This window comes from Pimephales promelas, chromosome 23, assembly GCF_988280905.1.
Source record: "Pimephales promelas chromosome 23, fPimPro1.hap1.1, whole genome shotgun sequence".
NCBI classification, from domain to species: domain Eukaryota; kingdom Metazoa; phylum Chordata; class Actinopteri; order Cypriniformes; family Leuciscidae; genus Pimephales; species Pimephales promelas.
In genome coordinates, this window is record NC_142791.1 from 23,830,056 (window position 1) to 23,849,422 (window position 19,367).

Genomic DNA, 19,367 nt, shown 5'->3' on the forward strand with positions numbered 1-19,367 from the left:
TTAACTGTAGGCAGTATACTCTTCATCCCTCTTTGTACCAAACACATCTGCTGGGTTTGCTGCCAAAAAGCCCTTTTTTTTTTGGTTTATCTGACCATAGAATCCGGTCCCTTTTGAAAATCCAGTTGTGTCTGACCACTGAATATGCTGGAGTTTGTTTTTGGAGGAGCGAGGAAGATTTTTCTTGAAATCCTCGGGGATGCAGGGCTTGTATGGTCATTTTCTTTTTAGGTTTTCTGACCTCAAGACTCAACTAATCTCTGCAATTCTCCATCTGTGATCCTTGAAGAGTCTTTGGCCACTCAAACTTTCATCCTCACCGTCCATTAAGGCAATGTAGACACACATCCTCTTCCTGGCAGAATCATAACATCTTTAGTTGATTATAACTTCCTAATTATTGCCCCGATGGCCAAAATGGGAATTTTTTAATTCTTTAGATATTTTCTTACAGCCACTTGTATTTTGTATTTTGTGAAGCTCAACAATCTTTCGATGCACATCAGAACTATATTCTCTGGTTTTACTCATTGTGATGAATGATTCAGGGAATTTGGCCTTTGTGTTTCCTCATATTTAAACTCCTGTGAAACACGAAGTCATAGCTGGACACTTTCATGTTCCTTCATGTTAATGGGAATGTACTTCAGAGATATTTTTCTCATAAAAAAATTCTAGGGGTGCCAACAATTATGGCCAGCGTGTTTTGGAGAAAAACATTTATTTCATAATGTGACGAATTTTGCTAATTTTTTGAATGAAAGATCAAAAGGATAAACAATGCAGATTTATTTTTTACAGCCAGTTTTGATCATATTTACCAGGGATGCCATCAATTTTGACCATGATTTAGCTGGCAATGGTCAGTTGATTACAATAGAGCAAAACTCTAATAAGTCCAAATATGCATATTAGCACACACACAATGCATGAAATTATGCATTAAATAGACCTTATATATCTACACACACACACTACTGTTCTAAAGTTACTGTTTTACTGTTCTAAAATCTAAAGATTTTCTTATGTAAGAAGTCTTTTATGTTTACCAATGCTGCATTTATTTGATCAAAATGCAGTAAAACAGTAAAAGTGATAAATTATTACAATCCAAAGTAGCTGTTTTCTATAATGAATTTTAAAATGCAATTTATTCCTGAATTTTCAGCATCATTACTCTTCAGTGTCACATAACGCGTCATAAATCATTGTAATTTACTGATTTGCTGCATTTGAAGCATTTCTTATTATCAATGATGATCATAAATGATGATCTTTTGATGCATCTTTGCTGAAAATAATTAATAATAATAATATATACTTACTGACCCAAAACCTTTGAATAGTAGTGTATATATATATATATATATATATATATATATATATATATATGACATTTGATTTGACTAGACTATTGTGCTGCATACTATTTGAAGTATATGATGCCTAAAAATGCTGCCAAATTATGTTTTGAATCAGAGCCTATCAGTTTGTACCTTATCACTGCATGTCCAGCCCTCTGGCTTTGCCTTTTGTAAATGTTTTCTCATGTCTCACTCTTGACCTCAGAGGTGTGTTTTTCTGTGTAGCACTTGTCTCATCTAGTGTCAAGTTGTAGTTCCTCTTTCTCACTTTTTTCTTCATATCCCCTCACAGAGGCTCTTTTATTGCACTGGTAATGCCTGGGCTGTTGATTGCTTTTATGGATGCCGTGAATAGCAGTTGCTCTTTCTCATTGCATTGTAAACTTTTTGTAGACGTTTGTTTGCACACACACATTTAAAGGGTACATATCATGCTTTTAAATCATTCATTTTTACATATAAATCATACCGTTGTGGTCTATATAAAACATAACTGCAATGCTTGGGTCTGAATTCCTCATTATTATAGCTCCACAAGCCCCTTTTCTGATGTGCGTCTTTGAGCGACCCGTTTCAAACGCGACCCCTTTAAATAAAAAGGAGATGCGTCACACCCCGCCCGCTCTCCAGGTCGATGAGTTCACGGTCAGTTCAACTCCCCACGTTCGGCCATTATTGTAGTTTGATTAAAGATATACGATTATATACGATACCTTCAAAGAACATTTTTATTCACACGTTAATAAAATGTCAACAACAGGAGACTTGTCCATCAAGCCTTACATATTCGAGCCAGAGCGAGCGCGTTGATAAAGACGACGACGAACCTGTAGACTTCTTCATATGGATGTATTGGTATGTGAGTTAACTGTTTTGTGTTATTAGTGAAAGTCGACTATTTCTCTTGTTAAAACAAGCACACTGACAAGATAAATGCCTACGGTCTAATCTTACCACAAACAATCTGTATTGATAATATGATGCGTTTAGAAAAGCATCAGAAAACACAGCAGCTAAATGACCATTGATGAAACTCAAGAACAATAATACTGCAGACGTGTAACGTTACTTCAAAACAAAAACAAAGAAAGACAAAGGTACCGCTAAACCATGAACAACATGTGTTTTAAGAAGGTGAAGTACTTTATTTTTATTAACGATATTTACAGCTTATCGAAATGCTCTGTTCGTCGTCTCCAAAGATAGAAGGAATTTACCTGTCATTCAGATGAAGTCAATCGGCAAACCCTTCTTTACAATGGCGGAGGCTGTTAAAAATGGGAATCCTTGAAGTGCTTCAGGTCACTACATCCAAAACCCGAACATTTTGACTTGCCCTCTCGTAACTTCTGCATCATTGAGCTCGGACTACAAAATCGGAGCGAGAAATAATAATGGCGGATTGCTCGAAGTGTTGGACCGGTAGTCAATGTCCTTATTTGGCAGTTCTCCTGCAAATACGGTGACACACTTGCTCAAAAAACGTCATAGAAAACAGAAAAATCTGACCAGGTTGAAAAATATGACCAAAACAGAATATAAAGCTATAAACGAAGCACCTGAAGAGAATAATTTCATCTTTTCTGTACTTATTTGGAGTAAACACTCCAAATATACAACAAAATGCATTTAAGGGCTAAAAAAGTGGATTTTGCATGATATGTCCTCTTTAACAGGGATCATTGGAAACCTTTAGCAAGAGACAAGCCACAGCCACAGAGTTGGCGTGCTGAGCAAGATTGTGGTGTTCCTAAAAAGTCAACAACAATTTGAGAAATGTGAACCATCAGAATGCCTAGAACAACTTGCTTCTAATAGCTTGTTAAATGTCGTTATTCCTGGTCTTCATGTTCCTTGTGTCATGAAAATTTATATAAATAACATTCTCGTTACTTGCTTATCCATTACACAGTCTTAAAATCAACATTTTAATTTGTATTTTTGTCTTGTTTTTTTTTTATAGTATAAATATCTTACCCTTAATATGTGATGCATTTATTTGAGAAGAAATATTACATAGATGGTAATGGTATATGAGGACTTGTTTTCAGAAATTGAAAACAACCCTACTGGAAAATGTTCTTATAAGCTTAAGAGAAATTTTCTGAGGTTTATGCTTAAAACGAGAAAAATCAGTCTCCCAGTGAGATGAGAAACACCAACTTAATGTGAAATGCTGTTTAGATTTTTTTTACTTCAAAACAAGACAAAAATACTGATGTGTAATGAGAATGTGTTTTTGCAGTGTTCTGCTTCAGCAAACTTAGAATTAAAAGCATTCAGAGAATCGTTCAGATTCAAATTTTACTGTACCAAACCACTTTGCTGTGTCCGATCGGTAACTTCCAGTGGTCAAGCATGATATTTTAGAGCATTCATCATCAATGACTGGCTGATTATTCAATGAGCATCCAATACTAGTGAGCCGTCCGTCTGTACTTTATTGACAGTGGGGTTGCACTATGTGAGGTGAGTGAGTTTTCTCTCTCTCTGACAGTGTCAGGGCCCTCAGTTTTCCAGCGCTGCATTGTTCTGTTTCATTCAGTAGAAATGCTGCGTTTAGGCCTTTTTCTCAGAACACCTCACAGGTTCGGTTCATTTAAGGTCATTGAGTTGAACAACAGTATAAAAAAAAAACACTTTGTAACATTGGGAAGTCCACACCTAGAGCATTAATTTTCTCACCGTACTGCTTGAGGTATGAGGACTAGGTAAAGCACTTGAGTTAATTGCATTTTTTAGAAGCTCCCACCAGTTCCCTGGTCAAAAGTGATTAAATACATTTAGAGTTGCATTGCCTTGCTTTCTTTTTTAGCATTTAATGGAACCCCATGCACTTGATTTTTGCATATCCGAATATGGTCCTTAGGCCTAGTCCAATAAAGCTGTGCTTTTTTGGTTTCCATGGACAGTTTTCAACTCATAGCAAAAAAACATTTATGTAACTTCCTGTGGCACTGCACCGTTCTGGTCCTTGCGAGAGCCCCAGCTGGCATATGGGGTGATTTCCCTCATTAACCTTGCCTAGGGTCTGTTTCTTACATAATGTCCTCATCCTCTTGAAATCTCAGTTTTAGCCTCGGTGCTTGAGTGAGTTTGAGGCTGTGACATGTTATTAGACTCTCCCAAATGAATCTTTGGTTGATTCCAGTTAATGCACTGTAAAATCTAATATTGTTCTTACCAAGAATTTTTTTGTTAACTTTACTTAATGTTCAATAATTTGTTTAACTTAAAATTTCTTAGTAATCTGTACTGTTTGCATGCTATGCCTTTGTTACTTTGTTTGTTAGAAAAACCTTGTAAACAGTACTTGACTGGTTTAAGTACCATTTTGGCCCCTCCCCACACATTGCCATTGGCGGGGCAAATGTTTTATGAGACAGGGCAATTCTTAATTGACTTTTCACTAATTTCTTCCACTTCTGCAGTCATCATTCTTCATATTCATCTTGAAATAGTCAATCTAGCCAATATTATTGTCAAAACACCTACAAATTTGGGGAGAGCATCAAAATTCTTTAGTTGACTTATTGATTTCCCTTTTCTCACCATTATTGTGTTTAATGTTCCCTTCGGTTGGGCACTTGGAACTTAATTTATATTTTTGTAATTCTCTTTCAATTGATTGCAGTCATGCAACATGAAATCACAATTATTTGATTTCAAAGGAAGGGAAGCAATAAATATTACATATTTATGTTTTTTTTTTTTCATTTTTTTAATGATTTAATTAATTGACCATTACAATTTTTTTTCTGCGGCCTCTTGTAAGTATAACCCCAATGTAACGATAGCAAATAATATTGTAGGAGAGCACAAAGAGACGGGGCAAATAGAATTGAGTTCAAAATGTATTTATAGAATCTGTATATTTGTGTATGAAATTGGGTATCATAGTCCCGATTCCCAGTCCCGCCCACTCCCGCTGACATTTTGTCCTTTCCCGTCCCAATCCCGTGATACATAGTGATTTTGTTTCCCATCCCGCGGGATTCCAGGGAAAATGTCAGCCTCTAGTTTGAATGTGATCTAACTTAGGCCTATAGTTTTTGCCTGTCAGAAAATAAAACAGGCAAAAAAAATCCGGAGCCATATCTAGAGACCAGAATATCACTTTTGACTTGACGAACAATTTTTATAGACGTACATTCTCGGTTTTATCTTTGTTCACTTGTCCTCCCGCTTGGTTTTCTGTAATCTTGTTTTACTGGTGTTGCAAGAAAGAACATGTTTTCATATTTACACGCCTGCAGCCTCACGGTACATTTTGTTATTTATTTTGTGTGGATAAATAAATAGGAACAGCTAATGGTACACGTTGTGAATGAACAGTGTTTTGGCACCTTGAGATTAAAGGTCACAGCAATCTACTATGCAAGACTCATTGTAATGACTCTAGTTTACATAGCTTCATGGATTGCTGATAAAAACACGCTTGCGTTGCTTCTTAATCAATGAGAAACGAAGTTGTACACTGAAACACATTTCTAGGTTAAATGTGTTTGTTCAAAATGCATGTTGCCGTTTGTAGCATATCCTGCATGCGTTCTGTTTTTCACCATCTTTCCTTTTTCCCTCTACTAACACTGTTGGCCTATCCTTTTTTTCACATGTTCTGTGTCGTATGTGGAAGAATGTGCTGTTATTTATACTGTTTGTTTTTAATAAAACTTTCAAATCATAAAAATTGTTCCACATCCCTGCTTCCTCTAATGCAGTACCATTTTTTTTTGTCTTCTGTGTTTACGTGTGTCGGTTGGATCCGCTGTGGTGTTTTGTTTCGCTTGCCTATCCACCCCCTGTCCCATCCATTTGTTTGCATGTCTGCTGTCAGGCTTCTACGGACTGGAAGAAGCGGATCTGGATAAAGTTTTCCGGCTTCCCACCACTACCTTTATCGGGGGCAGTGAAAGTGCCCTTCCACTCAGGGAAATCATCCGGCGTTTAGAGGTGCGCAAGTATTTCACCACTTGAGACATATAATGCAATGATATTTGAATATGGATGATGTATGACTATCATTGCATTACATACAAAAGTATTCAAAAATGAAATATACAAAGTATAATATGCAAAAACATGACTTCTCAATACAGCATGCCTATAAACTGTATACACTATACACAGATGGCCTACTGTCAACACATCGGGGTGGAGTTCATGTTTATCAACGACCTGGAGCAGTGCCAGTGGATCAGACAGAAATTTGAGAAGCCAGGAGTAATGCAGTTTACTCTGGAAGAGAAGAGGACGCTACTGGCCCGTATGGTCCGCTCAACCAGGTGTGCCCCTTGCCATAGTTTTCTGGAGACCTGAATGAATGGTTTGCCATTCAAATAATTTAAGCATAGGTATACTTTAAAGCTGCAGTCCATAACTTTTTGGAGCTAAAAATTATCCAAAATACTTTTTTGAGCAAGTACATAACCAGCCAGTGTTCAAAACTACCTGCTTGCCGTAGCTCGATTCAGAACGGGAAGCTTGTAATAATGTTTTTAATTCCAGTGAGACTGGTGGATTTCACCGGGAGATTTGAGCATGTCTTTGCGTCCTTACGTCACATCTCACATCCAGTGTTGGGAAAGTTCACTTTCTACATGAACTAGTTCAAAGTTCAGGTCACAAAATTTAAAATGAACTAATTCAGTTCATAGTTCATACTTCACAATTTTGAACTAAGTTCACGGTTCCAAAAAATGAACTAGTTAGTTATTTTTTTCCAGATGTTGCTTCAAGCTGCTTTTTTTTTTTTAATTATTGCCACCACCCACAACCACTACAGCAAAGTTTGCACAGAAATGTAAGGTTTTTCCCATCCTCAACGACCTTGTCATAAAACTCGTTTAAAGGATCATGATGCCTCCTCGATGCTTCTTGTCTTGATGATGCATGTTGTGGCCGCAGTGTGACACTGGTAGCTGGTGTTGCCAGATTGGGTTTTTTCACTACATATTTTTAGCCGGTTTTACTCTATAGAAACCTGGCACCCTATTGAACGAAGTTAAACTGAGAGAGCGTGCTTTCACAGACACCAGAATTTACTCGTCGACAGTAACGTTCATTCAGCAGTAATACAAGTATGTTCAGTTCACATTTTTCCCAAAATATGAACGAGTTCATGAACTATCGTTCAATGATCGCGTTCAGGCAAAACACTGCACGCATCTGTACACATAAAGAAGAATCTCTGCTAGTAGGCTATATTGCATGTGAGGATGCTGGAGATTGAGATTTCTCACAGCATTTGATATAATTAAACTTATCAATTTGATGGCAGATCCAGAAAGATTAAAAAACGACAATCACCAGTGACAACAGATTCACCCGCTGTAAAATGCAAAAGACTTCGTTCGGACTTCGGAGTGGCGACAGAAAAAAAGAGATGCAACCGGACCCATGCGAAAACAAGGATAATATCTGAAGGACATTACGTGTAGTCACGCAGTGCGGATGTTGTAAACATAAACAATTTGAGAACAAAGTATAATTTGCACGGTTTGACGTGATCTGTTAAGCGATCGTTTTCCCTTATTTGGCTTGAACAAAAGTGGATGTTACTTGTTCTGATGACATTTTCTGCTGAAAATTCGTACGTTGAATTTTCACAGAATAATCTGTCATTCTGAATGGCGGTGGCTGACAGCTGCACACTCTCCTCAAACATTGTGTTCATCCACACTGTGCCGTGCCGAGGCACAACCCACGTAAAGTTGATACTGCATTTGCAGATTTGCAATTGCAAATTGCAGAAACTACAGACTGCAGCTTTCATTAAAGGACAAATGACTTCATATATCCAATACAAGTGACACCAGTTGGTTAAAAGTCTTTGAAAAAATGTAAAAAAAAAATGGAAATTCAGTCTGAGAAAACTCTTGCATCATTTGTTTGCAGATGACACTTGCTTTGATATTGTGTTATATGCAATGTTTAGTATGTCAGAGAATGTTTGTGAACAGAAAATGCAATTCAAGTGCTGCACAGGGTGTAAAATCTTGGGTGTTTTTGGGTGCTTGTGATAATTGTGCTTGAAATCAAAGTAATACTCCAAGGCACTCGAATTGTGTATACAAAAGTTAAAAAGCCTTTAGATCATGGCTTTTGTCTATAAAATTGGTGACAGATACACCTAATGTATCTGCCACCAATTTATAGACAAAAGCCATGATCTAATAAAGGCTTTTTTTTTAACTTTTGTATACACAATTCGAGTGCCTTGGAGTATTACTTTGATTCTGTGAATGTTTTTGTAATGCTGTGGTTTTCGACAGATTTGAGGAGTTCCTGCAGAGGAAGTGGTCGTCAGAGAAACGCTTTGGCCTGGAGGGATCCGAGTCTCTCATTCCTGCTCTCAAAACTATCATTGACAAATCCAGCGAGAATGGGGTGGAGAATGTTATTATGGGCATGCCACACAGGTATTTTAAATGTATTTTAAATAGGGAAGTACATCTGGGTACTTATCTAGGGCCATTGAAACATGTCTGAATTGTCTGTTCTCCATCAGAGGTCGTCTGAATGTGCTCGCTAATGTGATCCGTAAGGAGCTGGAGCAGATCTTCTGCCAGTTTGATTCAAAGCTGGAAGCTGCGGATGAGGTGATCTTCTCTCAAGCCACCATCTTTCCTTCAGCAGACGTTTCACTTTCAAAGTTCAACTCCGTAAACAGCTTAGAAAAGAAGTAGATCAGTCTGCAAACTCTGAAATATTTGTTTTGTTAGGCCTTAGGTCCCGTCTCAGCAATTTTACCACAAAAATGAAGGTTACTTACCTTAGTTTTGAAGGCATGGTTCAAAATACTGGCATAAGGTTATAACAATAAGATAATGAAAGTTAACCAGGTCTCAAATATATTAAACAGCACACACATCTGACAGGAGGGCAAGCCACTTTAAACAGTATGCTTATAAGTTCGTTTTAAGCTCTCAATATCAATATTTTGGACAACTTTGGTTATGCACTTTTCGCCGCAGCAGCTCAGTTTGTGTGCTTTATTTTTCCAGATGCGTTCGCAATATCAAAGTATATCGATATCAGCACACAGCAGATTCACATGTGAAGTGGTTAAAACAATGCTCAGGGATGTGATTTTTCCGGATTAATCCGGAATTCCGGATTTTCCGACCTGAAAATGTGACCTACATGAATCATGCAGTTCTGTAAAAAAAAAAAAAAAAGAGGGGGACGGGTGTCGGCAACCGGAGTGAAAAGGAGAGAATATGAGGACATAACCCATAACTGGCTGACGTGCGTACAGAAAGTTCCTTCCAAAGTATCAACAAGGACGTATTTGCGTTCAGCCAGAAAATGTCTAATTGGTTCAGCTTGTTCACCTGCTCAATTTCGTATCTCAGTCGCTCTCGCGCTGGTATTGTTGTTAGTTGACAAGAACATCACAGTTAGGTCACCAGGGCTAGGCGATATATCGATATATTTCAAATTTGCGCTATGATCCATTGCTCCAAGCAAGCTGCTGACTGCTTTTGTAGAAATATGTAGCAGCTATATCGAGCATTCTGTCAGTTGCAGTCCTGACACCTCCGTCTCAACAGCATTAGTGTACAACGCGACAAATACTCGCAATATTAACGCAGAGGAACGGCTATCTGTTCAGCGAGTTCACATTAAACATGTTAAACATGTCATTCACTGCTGATGCGCAGTTCTGAGCGCGAACACCCGACGTGCGCATGTACTAAAGCTTGTCTTACAGCGCCTGGTTGCTGGACTAAGTTATCTTTCGAGTATTATTTCGCTAATACTCTCAAATACACACAAGGTTTACATAAGAACATTTGGTTATGTCTAAATTCAAAGCAAACCGAGAAAATTGAGAGAAATCTGCTTGTCGCGTACAGGTCTTAAAGTGACAGTAGCCCTAATAATAAAAATGCAGCCGCTTGTTCTAAAATGGATAGTTGACCCCAAAATAAAAATTCTGTCATTATTTATTCACTGTAATGTTGTTCCAAACCTGTATTAATTTATTTCTTGTGCTGAACAAAAAAGAAGATATTTTGAAGAATGTGGGTAACCAGACAGTTGCTGGTCCCCATTGACTTCCATAGGGAAAAATTTACTATGGAAATCACTGGGGTACATCAACTGTTTGGTTACCGACATTCTTCCAAATAACTTAAGTAACTTAAACAGAAGAAAGAAACTTTTTCAGGTTTAAAACAACTTGAGAGAGTAAATGATGAAAATAATTTTTTTGGGAGAACTATCTATTTAATGTTAATTAAACAACAAAAAACAGAGGAAATCACTCACTGCTCTTGACTGAGAACTGTAATAGTAGCTTTAATAAGAATAAATGTATAATTTATACAGTGAAGACTATATTTGACTTTGATTGAACATTTGCTCTCACTTTGCGGAAAAGATATTGGGATATATATTAATCGGGGGGGGGGGGGGGGGGGGGATTCGGTACATTTTCCTGCTTTTTTGTCCTTAGCCAATCACATGCCTGAATGCTACATTTGTTCAGTACTCATGCGTGCCGAATTGAAAGACCCGAATCGAACATATTTGCTATGATTATCTGTGGCGTTACACCGCTACTTTTTACCATGTCTAGTCCAGTGGAGGTGAATCAATGTCTTTCTGTTTATTATTATGCTATAAAAACTTATACCTAAATGTTTCACTTAGTTTTCAAAGGCGTAATAAAAAATAATAAGGAACAGATTTTTTTTCTTCCTGAAATAGATTATCAATAAAGAAAAACATGTAGGGAAATCATCTTTTGTTGATTGAGGCAGATCAGCTAAATCCGAGCTTGCAGTCAATTGAAAAAAAGGCAGATTAAATGATTAAAGAACACCAAATGATTGATTTATGAATTGGTGGTTTGCGGTCACGTGATTGTGTTGACACGTGGAATGCAGATGGAGGGCAAGGAGTGAAGAACGCAATGGAAAATCCGTACTGTACTACTTTAGACGCTATTACAAGAGAAATATATAAACAGAAAATCGAAACATATGTTGGGCGTGATCCTTACGTTATGAAGAGGACCGATTTTCAACTGAATTGAGAGATTTGCCTGCCATCGAGGCTGTAGATATCTGCAACTAACTCGTCTTACAGACATACTTTGACTTTACAAAGTTCGGAAACTGGTACGTTACACAAACGGCCACATAAGTGTATTTAAACACCTGAATAATGTAATTATAAGCCACATAAATAATGTATTAACTCACATTTGACAAAGTGATCACTGCACACACACACACAGGCATCTTCCCATTCGGCTCCTCCCGACCGCAGACGTAGGTTTGCAAGGCATTTTTCCCGGTGTTTTTCTGTCAATTTCTTGTATTTTCCCCCCTTATGAACAACAACTTTGGGCACACGATAAAAACTCCTTGTGGTTTAATCGATTTGAGCAACCATAAACAACGAAAAACATAGGCATTTTGAGTGTGTTATAGAGCTTCCTAAATATAGAAAATCACTTCCTGCCCTCCATCTGCATTTCGCGCCATGGCCACGTGAAAACAAGCTATTATAAGAACATAAAAAAGAATTACATTCACACAATTAATTGTTCACAGTAATAGAATAGAACATTTCATGACAACTTTAAATAGGTAATGTTTGACAAATGAGCAAATCTGGAACATTATCTGCAGTAATATTTTAAACAATCATTACCATAATTGTTGTTATCTCTGCACACAGTCTTTCTGTGAAAACATCCTCCCTCTCATTTCTGAGAAAATGAAAGAACTCTGTAATGTATGCAATGTTCCTCTCACACAAAGAATCTTGACTTTTGACATTTCAGTCCTGTTTCTGTTTCGGTCTGTGACATTCCTTCAGGGCTCAGGTGATGTGAAGTATCATTTGGGCATGTACCACAGACGGATCAACCGGGTCACTGAACGCCACATCACACTATCCCTGATGGCCAACCCTTCACACCTGGAGGCAGTGGACCCTGTAGTGCAGGGCAAGACCAAGGCAGAGCAGTTCTACTGTGGGGACTCTGACGGCAATAGGGTGTGTGAACTTCCCTTGTGGTTCTAAGAATCTGTACTTATGTTGTTAGACACAAGTGTGAAAACAAGACTATTATTAACTGCAAATATAAAGAAGCTCAAAGTTACAGACATGGATTAAATGAAAGGACTGTATCGGTTCCCTCAAAGACAAACACATTGCGGTGTGATGGTTGTATTATGTCAGCAGTTTTTAGAACGGTCTTAAATCATCTTTTGTGATTAGAAAACAAGACATGATTGACATTTTATGTGTCCTTGTCCCTGAAGGTGATGTCCATCTTGTTGCATGGAGACGCAGCCTTTGCAGGTCAGGGCATCGTCTACGAGACATTTCACCTTAGTGACCTGCCGTCCTACACCACCCATGGTACTATTCATGTGGTCGTAAACAACCAGGTCTGTTTCTCTCACACTCACACCAGCAGAGAATTACCTTTTCAAGCATAAATTGGTTATATACAACTGTGTAAAAGAAGTTGAGGGGCAGTAAAAAAAAAATGTGTTTGAGATAGAAGTCTTTTATGCTCACCAAGACTGCATTTATTTGATTAAAAAATACAGAAAAATGGCAATATTTTGATATTGTAATACAATTTAATATCACCATTTTCTATTGTTATTCTGTTTTCATATGCAATTTATTCCTATGATGCAAAGCGGAATTGTCAGATTCGTTTCTCCAGTCTTGAATTTCACAAGATATTTTAAAAATCATTCTAATTTGCTGATCAAATAAACATTTCTTATAATTAATGTTAAGAACAGTTGTGCTGCTTAATATTGTTCTGTAAACTACAATTCTCAGGATTCTTTAAAAAAAAAAGCATTTATTTGAAATAGATATCTTTTGTGACATTATAAATGTCTTTACTGTCACTTTTGTGCATTCCACTCAAGTTTCAGTGTCCTTGCTGAATAAAAGTATTAATTTCTTTTAGAAGAATAAATATTACTGCCATTAAACTATTGAACGGTTACGGTAGTGTATACATTCTATAATTTATACAAAATATGGCTTTATACAAGTGATTTTTTAAATTTTTTTTATTTTTTATTTTTATTTTTTTTTTAGGAATGACATGTATCAATTTCCCCCTGTCCTTATAGGTTGCATGCTCAGGATGATTGACATGTTTTGGGTTTTTATGAGAAGTGTGGTTAAAGTTTGCAAAATGGTGTAATTTAAAAAAAAAAATTAAATGTTTGCATTTATTTAAATAGCTTTTGTTCCCCTCTCTTTAGATTGGCTTCACCACTGACCCTCGTATGGCACGCTCCTCACCGTACCCCACCGACGTGGCCAGAGTGGTCAACGCTCCCATCTTCCATGTGAACGCAGACGACCCTGAGGCTGTGATGTATGTGTGTAACGTGGCTGCTGAATGGAGAGCCACCTTTCATAAAGATGTGGTTGTTGATCTGGTAGGAAATCTTACTTCAACTGGGAATGTTGCCAACTGTGTCAAAGGTGCTTTAGGTGTTGATGCTACATACTTTGCTCTATAGGTGAGCTACAGACGAAACGGCCACAACGAGATGGATGAGCCGATGTTTACTCAACCATTAATGTACAAACAGATAAAGAAACAGAAACCTGTTCTGCAGAAATATGCTGAAAAGCTCATTGCTGAAGGAGCCGTGAGCAGACAGGAATATGAGGTCAGATCAAACAAATATTACAGCTAATATGTATATATACACTACTATTCAAAAGAAATCAATACTTTAAGTTAAATTGATCAAAAATGACTGTAAAGATGTTACAAAAGATTTCCTCAAAATATCTTTTAAACTTTATTGATCAAAGAATCCTCAAACAAATTGTATGTTCATTTATATATATATATATATATATAATTTATGCAAAAATATACATTAATAATAATCAGAGTAGTCAGAATAATCTGTTTCTTGAGCAGAAAATCAACATGATGAATGATTTCTGAATGCTCATGTGACACTGTAGACTGCAATATACACTAACTTATAATTTTCAATACTCAGAGAATAAGACGCATACTATCTTATACTTATTCATATGATTATAAAACTATTGACATTGAGTTACAGTCATGTTATAATTGTTATATTATTTCACAATATTACAGTCTTTACTGTTTTTTATCATATAAATTCAGGCTTTGTTATCATATTTTTTTTTTTTTTACATTAATGGGAAATATTGACTATATTTGTCAGATGCTCTCTTACTAAAATGACAAAGTGAATATTTAAATTAATTTAATGTTGACTTTTTGTCCTTGTAGGAGGAAATTGCTAAGTATGACAAAATCTGTGAAGAGGCATATAATCGCTCTAAAGATGAGAAGATCATGCACATCAAGCACTGGCTTGACTCACCTTGGCCTGGTGTGTGTTTGTGTTAACGTACAATATCCATAAACAATATCGTGACAGTTGTGTATACTTAAATCAGCTTGGCTTGACATTTCTATTTAACTCTACAGGTTTCTTCACTCTGGACGGTCAACCTAAGAGCATGAGCTGTCCGTCCACTGGCCTCACTGAGGAAATGCTCAGTCACATCGGTCAAGTGGCTTCTTCTGTCCCTGTGGATGATTTCACCATCCACGGAGGTAACTTTCCACTCATGCACATGCACACAGTTAGAAAATGCCGGATCATCTGTACCCAAACAAAGTCCTTTTTTAATGTGTTGGGAACTGGTTGTTTCTGGTAATGCAACTACAGCTCCTATATACAGGGGTTGGACAATGAAACTGAAACACCTGGTTTTACAACACAATAATTTGTTAGTATGGTGAGGGCCTCATTTTGCATCCAAATACAGCACCAATTCATCTTGGGAATGACAGATAGAAGTCCTTCACACAGTGACCAGAGGGATTATGAGCCGTTCCTCTTCCAGAACAGTGTCCAGGTCACTATATGATGCTGGTGGACTCGCTCCTCCAAAACACCTCAATAATATTTAGATTTGGTGACTGTGCAGACCATTGGAGATGTTCAACGTCACTTTCATCTTCATCAAACCCTTCTGTCACAAGTCTTGCTGTGTGTGTTGGTGCATGATCATGCTGATACACGGTTTGAGCATCAGGTGCTCATGATCCTCCAGAAGGGTTTGGTAGTCCTCGGCAGTGTCGTGTCCATCAAATACAATCAGGATTGTCTTGATATTGGAGCTCAAACCATCACTGATCCACCCGTGCTTTACTCTGAAGATTGACCGCCAGGCATATAGATGTGAAACCTCCAACATTGGCCAGTGTTTCAGTTTCATTGTCCAACCCCTGTACTTTAATGGGAAAAGACTAAAATCACCACGTTTTCAAAAACGTGTGAAATCACCACTAAAATCGGACAAAAATTGTATTATAAAAAAAACATTGTTGCTGCTTTAACTCAATAATATATTTAAAATTATATTTTTTTAAATTTAGCTAGCATCTGCACTTCAGCATCATTACCCTGAGGTCATTTTGTCTCTGTGTTTCTGTAAGGTCTGTCCCGCATCCTGAAGGGTAGATCTACAATGGTGCAGAACCGCTCCGTGGACTGGGCTCTGGGAGAATACATGGCCTTGGGCTCTCTGCTAAAGGAAGGCATTCATGTGCGTCTCAGTGGTCAGGATGTGGAGAGAGGGACCTTCAGGTGAGAATAGCTGCATCTCCTGCTTCTGATTGAACTTGACTTGAAAGCAACTTCACAGTCTCCCTTTTTATCGACACAGTCATCGGCACCATGTGCTACATGATCAGAACGTCGACAAACGGACCTGCATTCCCATGAACTACATGGACCAGAACCAGGCTCCTTATACTGTGTGCAACAGCTCCCTGTCAGAATACGGGGTTCTTGGTGCGTATAAATCAAATGAACTGTGGTTGGTGGCTGTCAGTCAAACAAACCCAGAATAAGCTGTGGTGTGTACCATTTTATGGCCTCTGAACAAGCATGTCTGTCTCTTTGTGTGCAGGCTTCGAGCTTGGCTTTGCCATGGCGAGCCCGAACGCTCTAGTGCTCTGGGAGGCTCAGTTTGGAGACTTTCATAACACAGCCCAGTGCATCATCGACCAGTTCATCTCCCCAGGCCAGGCCAAGTGGGTCCGCCAGAACGGCATTGTGCTGCTACTGCCTCATGGCATGGAGGGCATGGTGAGGTTTTTTATCCTAAATCCACCTCAGGGCTTTCATCTTTCCATCATTTCCCCTTTTCATTGCTTTCTTTCTGTCTTTCTTCCAGGGACCAGAGCACTCCTCCGCCCGCCCAGAGAGATTCCTGCAGATGTGCAATGATGACCCCGACGTTTTCCCGGTAGAATACATAGAAATTTCCTCCAAGCCCTGTTATTTTTTTAATCATTCTAGCAAAATGCTTAATACTTATTTTTTTGCCACAGAAAATCACAGAGGATTTTGCCGTCCGACAGCTCTATGACTGTAACTGGATCGTGGTGAACTGCTCAACTCCGGCTAACTACTTCCATGTTCTTCGGAGGCAGATCCTTCTACCCTTCAGAAAGCCGGTAGAGACATTTCACTCTGTTTATCAACTCTACAAGTTTTCCACATAGTGAAAAACCTGGAAATATCTGGGAATTTTTTTAATTGCTTACCAGGTCTGGAATTAGTCATGGATTATTCATGGTACATCATATTTGTAATGGAAATATTTTTGCTCTAAAATATTTAATTGGACAGCTATTGTAAGTCATGCCCACTTTCTGAGCAAATCATTCTTTTAAATTGCTTTTTTTTTAGTGATTCAGTCAAAAGGGCTTACATCTTTTTAAAATCTGAATTAAAAAAAAAAATATATATATATATATATATAATATATATACAGTGTGTATATATATATACATATTATATATATATAATATAATATATATTTAATATATATATATATATTTAATATATATATTATATTATATATATATATATATATATATATATAAATATATATATATATATTTTTTTTTTTATTTAATTCAGATTTTAAAAAGATGTAAGCCCTTTTGACTGAATCACTAAAAAAAAAGCAATTTAAAAGAATGATTTGCTCAGAAAGTGGGCATGACTTACAATAGCTGTCCAATTAAATATTTTAGAGCAAAAATATTTCTATTACAAATATGATGTACCATGATCCTGGATCCATGAAATAACTGGCTTTTAAAAATAAAAATCTGCCTGACTCTATGGGAATTTAACATAGGGGTGCCGTGACTTATGCACCCTGTATTTTAAGGGAAAACATTTATTTATTTATGATACATTATTCATTCACAAAGAAAATTGGTGTCCTTAAAGGTTGGAGTTTTCCTCATTTTTCTAATTAAGGCATTAAGATCAATATCCAAAAGGTGATTTTTTTATTCCTCTTTTTAGGCAACTTTAGCATGGGTGCCAACACTTATTCACACCACTGTATATATATATATATATATATATACTGAATAAATCCATCTAAATCCAGGCCATGGAAAAGTGTGGGACAGACAGAAAGTGTGGGACCCTGGCTGTAGCTAACTTGTTTTTAACTTATTTTTTGGCTTCTGTTTGCTCTAGCTCATTATCTTCACACCTAAATCGCTGCTACGGCACCCAGAGGCCAAGTCAAGCTTTGACGACATGTTACCAGGTGTGTGCTTGAAATCTTGGGAATGCTTTAAATATCCTAAAAATGCTTTAGCTGGACGTTGTTGTAATGGTCTGTTGTGTTTGGTTTTGATCAGGCACACACTTCAGACATCTGATTCCAGAAGAGGGAAGTGCATCACAGAATTCAGCGCAAGTGAAGCATCTCATCTTCTGCACAGGGAAAGTGTATTATGACCTCACCAAAGAGCGAAAGGCCAGAGGCCTGGAAGACTTGGTAGCCATCAGCCGCATTGAGCAGGTACCTTCAGTTCAAAACACTGTCATTTTTATTAATTGAGCTAAATTCTGTAATTATTTCCCCATGCTAGTCAGGCTTTCTTTCCTAAACATTTATACACCACATTATAATTGAATCTGAATGTGTCCAGCTCTCTCCATTCCCGTTTGACCTGGTGAAAGCAGAGGCAGAGAAGTACTCGCAGGCTCAGCTGCTGTGGTGCCAGGAAGAGCATAAGAATCAAGGCTACTATGACTATGTCAAGCCACGCATCAGCAGAACCTTGAACAACATCCGTCCTGTTTGGTAACTACTGTTTTTGATTCATTTGAAGGGGCAAATCTCTCAAGAGCCTGTTCATATTTTACTCCAGAATCAAAAGGGTTGAACCCTCTAGGCGCCACGGTCGAGTTTACTCTACAAGATGCGGCACTGAATAAAACGGCCGATTTAATCAAATTGGGTGTCAAATTTCGTTCATTTTAGCACATTTATTAAAAAAGAAAAACTGAAATATCACATGATCCTAAGTATTCAGACCCTTTGCTCAGTATTTAGTAGAAGCACCCTTTTGATCTAATACAGCCATGAGTCTTTTGGGGAAAGATGTAGAGATGCACCGATTACAGTTTTCTAGGCCGATCCAGATTTCCGATTTTTCCTTTGTTTGACCTGCCGATACCGATTTCATTTTTTCAAACCACTTTACAGCACACACAAAAATGTATTTTCTATCTTCTCTTTAATAGAACAGTTTGCATAGAACATTTTGAATAGATAATTGCTATAAAACAGAACTATATAAATTACTCCTGTTGTGGGAAGTGGAATGGGTTATGAAAGAACCATTTCCTTTTCACATCCAATAACCAAAAAAATGTATTTAGCATTTAAATTCAACAGCATTGTATTTAAAATAAACATAGCCTTATTTCTCACACACACACAGGCCTAATGCATTCACTTGTACTACATCAATGACAAGTTATATTTCTCAAACAGTTCACCTCTTATCTGACACTTGTCCAGCCAGGCTAAACAGGACAAGTGGAGCATGTGCAGGGAAACGATTGGGAAATAATAAAAACAAGTTTAATACATTTAGTACATTTTCTTTTC

At 37.5% G+C, this 19,367-nt stretch overlaps 1 protein-coding gene across 3 annotated transcripts in view; it reads left to right on the forward strand.

The window, feature by feature from the left end:
* ogdhb (oxoglutarate dehydrogenase b) overlaps nt 1-19,367 on the forward strand; it is a 31,349-nt gene that overhangs the window by 9,919 nt on the left and 2,063 nt on the right. For all 3 annotated transcript variants that reach the window (XM_039676333.2, XM_089126528.1, XM_039676332.2), the window contains 18 exons: nt 6,202-6,317; nt 6,495-6,649; nt 8,639-8,785; nt 8,875-8,965; nt 12,201-12,380; nt 12,650-12,778; nt 13,625-13,804; nt 13,889-14,041; nt 14,650-14,752; nt 14,851-14,979; nt 15,868-16,018; nt 16,098-16,225; nt 16,344-16,522; nt 16,611-16,682; nt 16,768-16,893; nt 17,939-18,011; nt 18,106-18,269; nt 18,400-18,554. In XM_039676333.2, coding sequence (XP_039532267.2) covers nt 6,202-6,317; nt 6,495-6,649; nt 8,639-8,785; nt 8,875-8,965; nt 12,201-12,380; nt 12,650-12,778; nt 13,625-13,804; nt 13,889-14,041; nt 14,650-14,752; nt 14,851-14,979; nt 15,868-16,018; nt 16,098-16,225; nt 16,344-16,522; nt 16,611-16,682; nt 16,768-16,893; nt 17,939-18,011; nt 18,106-18,269; nt 18,400-18,554 — 2,431 coding nt within the window. The remainder of the gene's footprint in view (nt 1-6,201; nt 6,318-6,494; nt 6,650-8,638; nt 8,786-8,874; nt 8,966-12,200; nt 12,381-12,649; nt 12,779-13,624; nt 13,805-13,888; nt 14,042-14,649; nt 14,753-14,850; nt 14,980-15,867; nt 16,019-16,097; nt 16,226-16,343; nt 16,523-16,610; nt 16,683-16,767; nt 16,894-17,938; nt 18,012-18,105; nt 18,270-18,399; nt 18,555-19,367) is intronic.